The sequence below is a fragment of the Electrona antarctica genome, assembly GCF_951216825.1.
Source record: "Electrona antarctica genome assembly, chromosome: 4".
NCBI lineage: Eukaryota > Metazoa > Chordata > Actinopteri > Myctophiformes > Myctophidae > Electrona > Electrona antarctica.
In genome coordinates, this window is record NC_136809.1 from 12,117,465 (window position 1) to 12,131,985 (window position 14,521).

At 45.1% G+C, this 14,521-nt stretch overlaps 1 protein-coding gene across 1 annotated transcript in view; it reads right to left on the reverse strand.

Annotated features, from left to right (window-relative positions):
* Positions 1–14,521, reverse strand: part of neurl1aa (neuralized E3 ubiquitin protein ligase 1Aa) — a 75,987-nt gene that overhangs the window by 10,251 nt on the left and 51,215 nt on the right. The window contains exons 4-6 of the mRNA XM_079500195.1: positions 7,279–7,541; positions 6,080–6,372; positions 5,497–5,696 (exon numbers count right to left, since the gene is read on the reverse strand). Coding sequence (XP_079356321.1) covers positions 5,497–5,696; positions 6,080–6,372; positions 7,279–7,541 — 756 coding nt within the window. The remainder of the gene's footprint in view (positions 1–5,496; positions 5,697–6,079; positions 6,373–7,278; positions 7,542–14,521) is intronic.

Consider the following 14,521-nt stretch of genomic DNA (forward strand, 5'->3'; position numbering starts at 1 on the left):
TCAAATTTAGTCACATATGTATATGGCAGGTTAGTAGGGAAGTAAAACAGACGGAGACAAATACCCCGCCACTCAGCGCAGCACTTGGGTGCCTGCCGTTTTCCACTGGTCCCAGCGTGCAGGTGTGAACACCCTCCGACACTGTCAGCATCCTGCTATCATAAGAGAAGATGCGCAGGGCTACAGTTGTTACCACATAGCGAGCCTGCAGGCTCCCTGGCAGATATTATGCAGCGCAGCATGATACCGAGGCCTAGCATATCGCTGTTGTCCAGAAGAATCCTCTTATCTCAATATTCCAACGCGTGCGTGTGTGTGTGTGTGTGTGTGTGTGTGTGTGTGTGTGTGTGTGTGTGTGTGTGTGTGTGTGTGTGTGTGTGTGTGTGTGTGTGTGTGTGTGTGTGTGTGTGTGGGGCGTGAATTAACGCCCTACCTGCTCATACTATACAGCGTCACAGAAAAAGCATCAAATGTAGCAGATCCGCAAGCCCAAAAGCGACATGTTTTGAGCTTTTGATGCTTTTGAACTTGAATGCTGAAAAGTAACAGCTTTGGACATATGAGGTTTCCACACGACAGAGACGATATGATGCCCTTTATACCTCATTAAAAACCTCCGCTGAGGCAGTCAAGTGATGCTCCCTGCTGTGTGTACGCATACAGTACCTGTGCGTGTGTGTGTGTGTGTGTGTGTGTGTGTGTGTGTGTGTGTGTGCAATAGTAGTCTTCGTAGCGGCAATAATAAACAATATAACATGATAATATTGTTCATACTGTCATTGTATGCTTTGTGGTGCTTGAGGGTATGTGCGACGTGCATGCATGCATGCATGCATGCATGCATGCATGCATGCATGCATGCGTGTATGTGTGTGTGCACATGCCTGTAGGGAAAGCATAAAGGAGAAGGGGGACTTCAAAATGTCAGATGCAGAGGTTATACGAACACAAGCGCGGAGCACCGAGACAAAACATAATATGAATCGGGTTAGGTAAAGTGCAGCGCTTCATCTATACCGTCCATTGTACAACGCTGTTGCAATGGAAAAAATAGCCGATCTACAAGCTCACAGCGCGTCTTGGATGAGACACGTTGTGAACTTATAGATCGGCCATTTTTGGAAGTGCGAATCGGGGCTGAACTGTTCGGAGAGAGGAGATGTGCGGAGGCATGTGGCCGGCGAGGCGGCTCACTCAAGCGTGGACATGCTGACATTTTAAATGGGATCTATAATACATGGGGTGTCCTATTTCTGTGCCAACAAGACAGGAGGACCCCCCTGCAACATCTCTCTCTATGAAACACCCCACCTTCCATCTACACTGCTCTATTTTGCTATAACCAAAACTAACGAAGAATTGCAGTATTCAGGGCATGCAAAGACACGTACAAAATGGCAAAATCCTGCAGTGGAGGCCATCATGTTAACGTTGTAGAAAGCATTCATGTTTTTGGCATGAAAAGCCGAGGATGGAATTGTAGGATAGGATGATGTACATGGACATTGTTGCTTTTTATTTCAGATTGAGCCAAACGGGGGGATTATTTTCGGAATTCGATCCAATCTCGATACCTACAGTAGGATGCCGATTCGATTTATATTGCGATTCCTAATTATAAAGGAATCTACGATTCAACGATTGTTGCAATTCGATATAACGATTCTTTGCTTTTATTTTATTCCCCCAAGACTTTTTATACTACATTTTAACAATATTAAAAGTGGCATTAAAATTTGCGATATTTGAGTGAATCATATTTTTTGCCAGCCCCTAACCATATTCGTACCGTCAAACCCTTGTGAAGACAAATGCCGTCGAACCTAGGCTGACCATGTCCTCTTTTACCCGGACATGTCTTCTTTTGGGGGGCTGTCAGGGCTGTCCAGGTTTTTTTTAAATAAATTCCTTCAAATATCTGGGGTTTTGTGCGGCGTGTAGCCGTGTATCCTCACACAGACCATTAAAGTATATGTATTTACATTGCACGTTCATGGTTTGTTTGTAAAAAACTTCAGAATGTGTATTATTCATAACTCAACTCTGTCGTAGACGGTCACTGCAGCATGCACTCTGCTCTGTGCTCGCTGCACTGAACTGAGCTCTCCTCCGTGAATGAATGAAATGAAATGCCAAAACACTAATACAGAAAAAGTAGGCTACCGTTTGACCAATGAGAAGCAGATTGTATGTCTGCCAAGATGACATTTGTGTCTGTCGCAAATAAAAGTTCTTTAGACCTGCAACCCATGTCAACACTACAACCGACAGACAGCAAGGTGAGCTCTTCTCCAAATTAAATAGACCGAATATCACTTGGTTCTCAAACCTTTTAATTTCAAGGACCCCCATAACTCTGATTGTACAAATAAAACCAAATGGACCCATAAGAGTCACATTTGATTCCATTTGTACAGTCTCAGAGTTTAGAGTTATAAAAGGGTGCATTTGGTTCTATTTGTAGGCTACACTCAGAGTTACATAACTGTAGGATCCATTTGGTTCCATTTGTACACTCTCAGAGTTAAAGACCTGTAATGGGTCCATTTGGAACTCCCTCAAGTAACCCTGAGGTCCCTGGATCACACCTTTGAGAGATCTGATCAACGGCTATCTAAGAGTCTTTAGAAGCATTCATATTTTAGACACCGGGAGTTGCTATTGAGCTGCTAAACATGGTCGCTTTGTTCATCCAGCGCGATTAGGGCTGGAATTCTGTAAAAAGTACTAGAAATGCCTCAGCCTCCACCTTTTTGTTCGACGATGCATTGAGGCTGAAGAGTAAGCCAATCGAGCCCGGAGCTGCCGATATATATATATACACATATACTGTATACAGAGAGTTTTGATATGTGGTAAGTCTTTTGTTTATCAATAAATAGTATAAATTCAGCCACCAGATGGCGGCCTTGGCAGCGAATGAGTTAAATCTCAAAGTTAAGTTAACCAGTGACAATTTTATAATTTAAATCTGGGCCCCAGAGATAAAATAAAATAAAGTTTTCCTTGGCCTAATGCATAACAGCTCTGTCGGGTGGAAACCTCATAATTATGTCCGTGTTGCAACACGTTTGGAGATCATGGATCTGCTACTTTTGAGTGACGCTGTATATTTATTTACAAAAATAAATAAAAAAATAACAGAAAAAGTTTGAATTTCTGCTCGACCAAAATTATATCAGCGCGCGCACGCGCACACGCACACGCACACACACACACACACACACACACACACACACACACACACACACACACACACACACACACACACACACACACTCTATATGGGTCGATTTCAGGTGAACAGAAACCGTTGAATTGTTCTTTGGTCGGCACACACAGTAATACATCAACAGTTCCCAACTGCCAGATAAGAGACACTTTCCTAATTCAAAACATTTGGAACCTTAAAGATGATTCACGCTCTGTCAGCGCTGCATGGGCGGGAATTCCTAGATCTGAGTAGATAAGGCGATGCTCTTGTTTTGGCACAGCTGCCAGGGCCTCTCTGGTTTCACTAAATGATTGCTTGAGCTGCCACACAGACAGGTAAGAAAGTGCTTTTGTGTGCGTTTGTCACTGCAGCCAGGCGCCCGCTCCCCTCCCCCCCCCCCAAAGGCAAAGCCTTTTTCATTGCAGTGCTCTTCGTCAAGTGATTGCTCAGTGAGATAACGGAAAAACTTTGCAGCGCTGCTTTATAGCAACAACAGAACTTGTGTGACAAAAGCCTAACGTCGTGCTAGCATTATGGTCGCCGCCGGTGAGAAACGTTGTATCTGCGTATTTCTTCTTTCCTCCAAAGTACAGTTGGAGGCCATCGATATTGTCCTTTTCTTTTTGCTGAGGTTTGCGTGATCTGCGCAAAAGGACAGTTAACCCATTTTGGGCGGGAACCCCTTTTGGTGTTTTAAACATTGTTATAATTTAGCTATTGAAAAATAGCAGATCTACAAGCTCATAGCGCGCCACCGAGTGGCGCGTTATGAGCTTGTAGGTCTGCTATTTTTGAAAAATCGTGAAAATATTTATTTCAGAAAACTGGAGGATTTAGAAGGATTTTTGAGGTCAGGCCTAAATGGGTCAAATGATAAGGGACAATATCGGTGGCCCCCAAAGTACATATCGTTGCCGTCTCCCCTGAAGTCTGTTTCACTAAGTCACTAAGTGGTCTAAGTGCGGTGTCAAACAAGTATAGACGAATCCATAGAGCGGAGCCCTGCATGTAGGCCAGGTGTAGGCAATCAATGCTGAGGTGTCACGCTGCACTTCATGGTACACCTCGGCTATGGCTGCACCCAGGGCTCCCGTCCGTGGATTTGTCTACATCACAGAGCTTTTCCCCACACAACACTTGACTTCTTCTTTTATCGACTGGCTCCGGTCACGACCCCAGCCTTAATCTCCATTAGTGGAGAGTGACTTATCTGTCTGTGGGACTGCCATATTCTTAGTATTGAGTGTCAAGAAAACTCAACACTTAACACAAATAGATCTCCGCCAGCCCCGAGAGCCAAGGAAATTAAGCCGGCCAGAGAGATACAGTCAGTGCTTTGCTGCTGAACTGCGTGGGCTTTCAATCAACAGCCCTACACTGCCAGAAGTTAATCAATATCCTAATCGGCAGGTTCCTGACCCACGATTAATCCCCAATAGGCTGGTTATTTCACAGCCCCGGTGGAAGTATTCGTACAGTAAAATATGTAATCTAAACTATGGGAGTTTGACAATCTCTTGTAAGTCCGATGTCGTTTCTGTCGGGCAAAAACCATTTACCTTCATATTTTAGCTTTTGGTGTTTTTTCGTAAATGAATGCCCTACTTGATCATACTACAGCGTCACACAAAAGGATCAAAATAGCAGATGCACAAGCTTGAAACGTGGCACAAAGCGACGTGTTTTGAGCTTGTAGATCTGCTACTTTTGAATTTATTTGGTAAATAGGTCGCAACTATGAAAACCTGCATTTCCGTGTGTCACGTCACACGTTCATATACAGTATGGTCACGCCTTGTGACATCATGCCTCCATATATGGAGCTGACCTGTTCTGACATTCCATATGTTGATCCTCCCCACCTGTCCATCCTCTTCGATGTCCCCCTTTTGACTGATACCTGTCTATTCAAACTCTAGACTGGCCTGCCCCAAAGTTATTAGTGCAGCTGCGCCCGGCAGCCCGCGAAAACTAGTGTTCTCAACAGACCTGAAACTTAAGGCCCGGTCCTACCTGGGGCCTCATCAAACCCTGTACACTCAAGACACTGCCCTCGCTGCCACCCTTAGATCTCCATATATGGAGCTGACCTGTTCTGACATTCCATATGTTGATCTGACCTCATCAAACCCTGTACACTACGTTACTTCATTTTTGTAGAAAATGTGAAAAGATTTTGAACAACTTCGCCTATAATGGCCAGCAGAAAACAGACGCCGCCAGCTTGACAGTTTGGTTAAAGACAACGGCATCATGTGGCCGGTGCATACAATTGTACTTACCCAGAATCCTCAGCTGCGTGAGGGCCCCGTGCAGACCGAAGAACATCCAGAGAGGACGGGAGTTGTCCACGCACACCTGCATGCCCACGTTGGTGGCGTTGTGGGTGAGGATGACCTCCCCGTCCTGGTTGACCAGGAAGCCCAGGATGTCGGCGCTCTGGAGGGGCGTGGGCACGCGGCACACCGCCCAGAACTCCTTCCTAGTGTCCACACGGTTGGTGTCCAAAATTAGGTTCCAATTATAGCAACAGAATCTAAATCATATCCATATATGAAGGAATCAAAGCGGGAATTGATACAATCCTAATCATTTAACCACTTAACTTTGAGAACTAATTGTTCTCAAACTACTGGTTCTCAAAGTGTGGTCCGGGGAACCCCAGGGGTCCTTTAGGGGTGGTTCCAGGGGTTCTCCCAATACGTTTAACCACTTTTAACCATATTATTTAATAATTTGGATATTTAAAGATAATCTCACAGTCACAGTGCATCACTTAGTGCCATGCTGCGAGCTTGTACAGCATTAGCATTAGTGAGGACCAATTATATGAAGATAATATGGACGGTAAAAAAAACCTCCTACCTGTCCACTAGCGCCTCAGGGTTGTAGGGCAGGTCGCTGGGCCTCAGCACGGCCGGGTCGCACGACGTCACGCCGTAGGACAGCGAGCCCGAGCGCGCCGGACTGGACTTGGTGACCTTGAGGAAGACGGTCTCGCCGGTGCGCAGCGGCCTGTCGGTGAACACCAGCGTGCGCTCCTCGCGGGCGTGCTCCGAGCGCGCCACCGTCTGCTCGTCCAGCGTCTTGATGTGGGCGCCGCGCAGCTGGTGGAAGTGGAGGTCGTTCTCCATGGCGGCGGGCAGCAGGGAGGACTGCTGGAAATCGTTAAGAAAAAACACAATCACTGAAAATGTCCTTGGTTTTTAAGTCTTTGTCAATACTTCATACATGTTAATAGACTTTTGGGTTGATCATTTTGGGCATCTTGAAATATTCTGTGGCTTGCTGCTTTTAGCACCGTTATCAAAAAATGTCCAAAAACTGTCCAAAATCTTAAATAAATAGTGGAAATGGTCGATAATAAGCGCTGTGAGCTTGTTGACCAGATTTTTTTCCTCCAAACTTTTTTACATTTCGCCCCGACCCCATAAAAAAACTAAAACTCTCCATAAATGGCCAGTAAATGGTAAATGGTGCATTTATATAGCGCCTTTATCCAAGGTGCTTTACATAGATTGTGCATCAATTCACCCATTCACACACACATTCATACACCAATGGCGGCGGAAACCATGCAAGGCACCAACCAGCACATCAGGAGCAATTTGGGGTTCAATGTCTTGCTCAAGGACACTTCGACACTAACTCTGGGGGAGCCCGGGTTCGAACTGGCAACCTTGCGGTTACCATCCAGCCACTCTGCGTATATATATTCTATACGTCCGAGCATAGACATGGTAACGCCACGCCTGCCTCTGATTGGCCTACCGACACTGCCGACAATCTGGTGAGACCAGCGGTATTCTGTAGTGTCGGTAGGCCAATCAGAGGCAGGCGTGGCGTTACCATGTCTATGCTCGGACGTAGAATAGATACACGCTGCCACTCTACCCCTGAGCCACCGCCGCCTCCATCTCTCTTAAAGGAGTTGAATTAGTCGTACTCATGCATACATACAGTACAGACAGACATGTTGTACATACAAACACACAAAGTCAGATGTAGAAGCGGCTAGCAACGCTCAATAAAAAAACTAATGGAAACTGCGGAACTCTGCTAACCTGGGTGTTGAGGGAGTTCTGGGGGATGGGACACGAGGAGGAGGAGGAGGAGGTGGCCACGGCCGAGGCCAGGTGGAGGGTGTGGCGGTGGTCACGGTGACGGCCGTGGGCGGAGGAGGAGGAGCCTCTGTCCTCCTGCTGGAGGTTGAGGTCACACAGGCTGACGGAGAGGCGGGCGTCCTCGGCCTCGCGCCGCAGGGACGACGGACGCACCGTGGTGAAGGAGCGAGGACGCAGGCAGTCCGGAGGCACCATTGCACTGTCTGGAAGGATGAGACAGAGAGAGAGAGAGAGAGAATGGTTCGTCAGATTATTGCCCGATTGCATCGGTTGCAAAAACTTTTGTTCTGTACACGGCACATTGAGACTTTATTTTCGCTTTATTCCTGCAAATAAATTCATTCGCAGTTGAATCTGCGAGCGAGTCAGACGGCAAGGCAACGATTATAAAAAAGGGACCAATTTAACTGTGTTTAACTAAGCGTTTCTACAAGCTGGCTGGTGTGTGGTGTTCTGATGACTCCATACGCCAGAAGAAAGTGTCACAGAGCTCATTTTATAAGATGAGGAGGAGATGCATCAGAGACCACAGATAGACAGTGTACTGTACTGTACTGTATATGTGGTCAGATAGACAGTGTACTGTACTGTATATGTGGTCACTCACTCTCATATCTGTTCCATATGCCGAGTCCGCTCATTTACAATCATGAACAAATGTGGCAGTGTTTTCAGTTAGAGAGAACAAATTATAATTCCTAAAAAGATATCAATATCAAAAGTATGTGCAATGGTCTGTGGCAGTGTGTGTGTGTGTGTGTGTGTGTGTGCATTCAGTGTCACTCCCTCTGGCTATGGCCTGTATTTGTACCACAGACTACACTATCCTCTCTGTAGTAGGGCCATTTATATCTGCCAAGACATGCTCCCCATTCACACTAACAGGCAGCGCAGCAGTGACCCACACACACCCATTACTCCACCACTACACAGCCTCCATGACTCCTACAGGCCCCAGGATGCTTATCGACGCCGTCAGCTGGCAACCTGGTATGTCCCAAACATATAGTTATATATAAGCGGACCCCCCCCCCCCCAGCTATTTATTTAAATGGGAAGTTGCACACTGGCGTTTGAAGCACCCGGAAGAACGCTCTACTTTCGCATTCTTGATTTTGCGCACCAACATTAAGGTGCCCAAAATGTGGAAGTGCTAACCTCCATGAGCGCGCCTAAATCAATTCGTGAACGAGTGCGTTAAATGCCAGCTGCACGCTCTTTTGCATGTACACGACTTTGCTCGCCCGCAGTTCCAGCTTTTGGCCAGTAGGATGGGGCGGCTTCAACGTTTCCCAGCCAAACGCTCTGGCGGCCCGGTGGTCCCAAACCATAGATATTAACCTATTTTGGGCGGGAACCCCTTTTGGTGTTAGCATTATGTTATGCTTTAGCTATTGAAAAATAGCAGATCTACAAGCTCATAGCGCGCCACCGAGTGGGCGCTACGAGCTTGTAGGTCTGCTATTTTTGAAAAATCGAAGAACGACTGACATAGAAACATAGCTTTTTCAGAAAACTGTCAGGATGTAGAAGGCATTTTTAGAATCTGATCTCAGGTCAAAATGGGTTAAAACAAATGTAGATGCCTCATTGGTCTCTGCAGTCCGTTGGAGCGACCTGTCTCCAACGGGAGGAGGAAGTCTCAGGAAAGCTATGGCCAATATCGCCTCCAGCTTCCTCCATGTTGCCTTCCATTGAGATACAGACGCCCCAGAGCCGGGAGAGGCTTATCTTTATATGTCTATGTTCCAAAACTGTTACTTTTTAGAATGCCGAGGAAGAAAACAAACCAGTGGATCCAATGTAGTTTAGTATTTAGTCACAAGCTCTTGTTACTCTTCATTGTAGACAGACAATACTTAACCTTACGTAAGTTATTATTGTTTTCAAAAAAATAGCAGATCTTCAAATGCACGGTGCAACACATTGTGAGCTCGTAGATCTGCTGTACGCTTGTGTGACACGGTACAATAGGGCAATCCATTATTTACAGAAAAAATAAATAAATAAAATAGTTGAAATATGGAGATACGAGGTCTCTGCCCCCGTCAGCGACATTGTTATGGCCTCATCCCTATAAGCCTGCCTGGTGGGAGGTTTTAAGGAGACAGATGCAGCTGAAAATAACACCCTCTAAATGTGCTCTGGCTGCTCTGCCCAACCGTGGCCTGGTGGTTTTAAAATTAGCCTGCGTCCAGAGACAGACAGACGGACAGACGGAGAGAGAGAGAGAGAGAGAGGACCCTGTTAGCTGTAGTTAGTTAGGCCCTGTGGGAGATGAGGAAGGAAGGCCAGAGTGAGGTGCTCACAGACACAGACACACCATCAGGGGTCATCGCCACACTGGCTTGTGGTGGACATTTTCTTTGTCAAAATATGTTTTTTGCCACAGACATACGAGTGGAAAATAATATGACCAGAAACGTATAAATAATATAGCTCTGAATGACCATTACATGTCTGTATAACTCTGAGGGTGTTCAAATGTTCATGTACACACTCAGAGTCTTTGCTAAATAAAACCACCAGCTAGTTGGGACTCCAAATGTGCCATGTGTCGCCGTAAATAAGTGTCATACATATTCTGAAGAAAACCTATAGACTGACTCCAGAAAACATGGAATCTGCCCGTGGCCAAATACATATAATTTTGGGGTTTGAGAACTACTGATTTAGAAGGCCTTTCTAGAATCGGCCTCAGGTCTAAATGGGCTAAAAGTAATTAATTCATAAACGGAAGCATCATGCAATAATTATTGTGACCAGGCCTAGAGTGACCATGGCCACAAACTTGACGCTCCCTCAGAGGAACCTGTGACAGGCCTGCTCACTTGTTGTGGAGCCCTCCATCTATGTGGCCTGGGACCCAGAGAGCCTGCATGCTCTAGTCTACTCTACAGGCTCCAGATAAAGCTCTTAGCCTCAATTAGCAGGGCTGTCGGGGTGGGCTGCCTGCTATAGCTGCTCTCTGCAAACTCTACACTGTTGTATACAGTGAAAGCACACACTGGCAAAGCCTCTTATGAGGCTGCTGCTGCTCTCTCTCCCCCACCAGTTGAACACAAGTGACTCAGAAAGGCTCAACGCAGAGTCAAATGTGACCAGGTCTAGCAAAATGGTCCTCATCTCGCCTATAATGAAAAGGCAGAAAATCTAAAATAAACTTGATTTTTTTTTTGTGATTTTCGTTTTTTTTTCATATTAACACAGTTTGAATGTTGAAGAAGGTTTTCATTTCCAACAGATTATTGATTTGGGCAAATGAAATGTATACATTTATAAGTCAAAGTAGGCTAGCCAGCTCTAGGTGTTGAAATGTTGTGAACATTCAAAGGGGATTTTCTCAGCTTTGGGTAAAACGGCACAATCATTTTTCATTTCATTGAATGATACATCATATGAAAGCTTACATTCTGTACTTTAATAATCTGTAAAAAACTGAAAAATGACTCTAGTCGAGACGAGGGCCTATTTGCCAGACCCGGTCACATTAATGTAAATCTATTAAAGTCAGCGCCAGCGGATCATTTAATTATAAAGGCTGGATATCGTCGCCGTTGGGCAGAACTGTAACTTTTTGTGTGTTTTCAGACACACGTTGAGCTTGTCGATCTGCTACTTTCGATGCTTTTGAATTTGAATCCAGAAAAGTAACATGTTACATGGACATGTGAGGTTTCCACACAATAGAGACAATTTATGTGGGCGTTCTCTCCTCCGCGTCATCAGTGCCCATATCCGAGGCGGGGTTGGCGAAAGGGCTTTTTGCTGTGGAGTTTGCATGTTCTCCCCGTGTCCCCTAGGGTAGGTACCCTCATAAAAAACATGCAGTAATCCTGGTCTCTAAACTACCTCTCCCTGGCCAGCTGGGGCGCCTGATCGAGGGGAAAGGAACTGGTCGGAATAAAGTGTTCCTTCCACACACTATGTCTGGCTGGATGTTTCACCTGACACCCCTGTCAGGTGAAAAGAAGCAGTTTGGACTCCTCATGCATAGAAGGAAGCATGAGGTCAGTCCGCTGCCGCTGCCACCCCCCCCCCCCCAGGTTGGAAGAGGAAGTGTAGCGTCCATGATTACATTTGATAATTGAAAAAATGGGTTGCAAAATCATGGGATAATGTTTAATAAATGTTGGAGAAAAAGAAACAGCTAAATCTGCCCAGCCCCAACAATCAGTTTTGTGATGTTTCAAACATTTGTATTAATTGTGTCAACTCAAGAAAATAGCTGCCGTCTTGTTGCTGATGTATATTCATGTCATATAGAAACAGTGCATACATTGGCTGTGATGTATGGACACATTGCCAATTGTTTGGCAATTGCTTGGCAGTGACAATGTATAAAATCAGTGATGGAGGCAGCTAGGCCGGTGATGAATAGACCTGCACGTGCTCCGATACCAACGCATAAACACTGACTCACATGCACACGGAAAGCTGTCAATGCCGTCTCACATTAGAGATCAATGTATGGATATTGTCTCTGTCGGGTGGTACGGAAGTGGTACTTTGTAGGATTCAAAAATCGTAACAAAATAGAAAAGTAACAGATCTACAAGCTGAAAATGTGCCGCTTCACGATGTGTTTCGAGCTTGTGAATCTGCTATCTTTTGATGTGTCTGTGTGACGCTGAAATATGACATTTTGTGCCCAAGACGTCTGTGGACGTCTTTGGTATTACCGCACGGGCAGAGCAAAAAATGTTTTTTTTGTTGTTTTTTTCATACGTGGTGCCAAAGTTTGTGTTTTCGCCATTGAGAATGCATTTGGCATTTAAATTAAATAACTCAGAAACTATAAAACATTTCAAAGTAAAAAGTTCCAGCATGTCTCCACAGTCAGCTGAATTATAAAAAATGTGAATGGATTTTCTAGGTGAAAGTGATTTTTGGGAAGTTTTGCGTGTATAGGCCGTTAATGTATGAAGAAAACACAAGTGGGTTTCTGCTCGGCAGCAATGATATGCTTCATCTCTGGAGCGTGGAATTAATTCCGGCTTGCTCTGTCTTTTTTTTTTTTTTTTTTACGTCTCTCTCTCTCTCTTTTCATCAAAGCCACACATTCATGCACAAGCATGCATGCATCCACTGCAAAACACAGTCTGACAACTGGCTATAACTTGTTACAGCGATCAAGTAAGCCAGATTACAGCCCGAGTCTTCTGTCATGCTGCCTGCCTGAGGAGATTACGGCGGGATCGACAGTCTATACCGCCATTGGTTAGGCTGATCCAGCGCGATCCAAGATCCGGCTCCGCATTTTACTCATGAATCCTAGCATTCCTATTCCGGGGGTGAACATTTGGCCAAAGTTTGAAAACTACTGGTTTAACCCATTTAGGATGGGAAGACATCTGTGTTGCTTTAGCGTTTATTTAACCTCTTTAACCATCATTTTAGCTGTTGAAAAATAGCAGATCCACAAGCTCATAGCGCAGAACCGAGTGCTGCGATACGAGCTTGTAGATCTGCTATTTTTGAATTATTTTTGAAAATTCTGCGTAAATCTTTGAATATATGTATATACTGTATCTATGCTGAATATATATATGCTTTCACAACGACATTTTTTAACTCATATCTTTCCTTGTGGGAGGTTCCTGGAACAACATATTTTCAAATGGGGGTCGGCGGCCAATTACATATAATCTTTGGGGTCCTTGACACGAAATAGTTTGAGAACCACTGAAAAATGGAAAACCTTCCAGAAAACGGTCAGGATTTAGAAGACATTTTGTAGAATCGGCCTCACAGTCCTAAACGTGTTAAGTGGTTCAAGTCGGGATGGCCTTATGAAGCCGGATAGGGCCGTGCGAGGCAACATGCAGCACCTCCAGGGAGTTCTCCCAGCAAACAAAGGAAAAGACTTTGACACCTCACGTTAATTTGTTGATCAAATTATTCCCGGGAATAAGTCGTGCTGCTGATATGATGACACATTCATTATGTGCCATGCACACTGACGCGTTTGGTGGAACAGCAGCTTGGCTAAGCTACCTACACAGGAGACAATACGTCTGCAGTGTGGACTGATGAGTCTCCGAGAGTGATAACAAAACGTTAATTTGCAATTGCTGTTCAGTCAGGCAAGGAGGAAGCAATATATCGTCGCTGTCGGGCAGAAACCTCTTATCTTCATATTCTAACTATTTGTGTTTCTTCGTAAATTAACGCCATACTTGATCACACTACAGTGTCACACGAAAACAGCAAAAATAGGGGATCCGCAAGCTTGAAAAGTGTCCCGAAGTGAAGTAAAAGTACCCCTACCTCAAAATTGCATGCACTTGAATACATGGTACGTAGTTACTTCACACTAATGACTGTTGGAGGCGAACAGCCAGTTAATTCTAATGGACTGCTGAATTCCTCACAAGACGTAGCTGGTGGAGCCTGGGGCTAGCAGCATGAGATGACTGACTGTCTAGCACACTTCCACGCTGTCGGGCAGATACCTTGTATCTCCGTGATCCAAAATGATACGTTTTCTAGCGCCACAGCACACGTTTTTTAATGAATACAAATTGATGTCGTCGATATAACTCATACAATTGGGCTGGTTGTGTTTCGTCTTCCTGCTCTTCTATTGGAGACATGTAGATCGTGTCAAAGGTCATGTCTCGCCTAGACACAGGATCTGACATTAATAATCAATGTATCCCCTGAGCAAGCAGGCATGCTCCATTAGCTCAATGGTGAAGACAAATCAGCACTTGAAACCGGGTTCAAATCCGGGCGGGGTAGAAGAGGAAAGTTACAGAAATATTTTGTTTTAACGGTTTTGGTCATACCGTACATGGTTTCTACCCGACAGCAATACGACTGGCTTTTGAGATTTCCGCCGCTTATCGACACTTGACTCACAGTTTAACCTTAGAGGAACTCCAGAGGCATGTTTAAGGAACGGAACAAGAGATAGAGATCATGAGCATGACTGGAGTGCTTCTCAAAGTGGGGTCCAGGGACGCCCAGGGCTCCGTGAGGGGGGATTCCAAATGGATCCTTAGAGGTCTGTAACACTGAGACTATATAAATGGAACCAAATGGACCCTTACAGGTCTAACTCTGAGAGTATATAAATGGAACCAAATGGACCCTTACAGGTCTGTAACTCTGAGAGTATAAATGGAACCAAATGGACCCTTACAGGTCTGTAACTCTGAGAGTGAATAAATGGAACCAA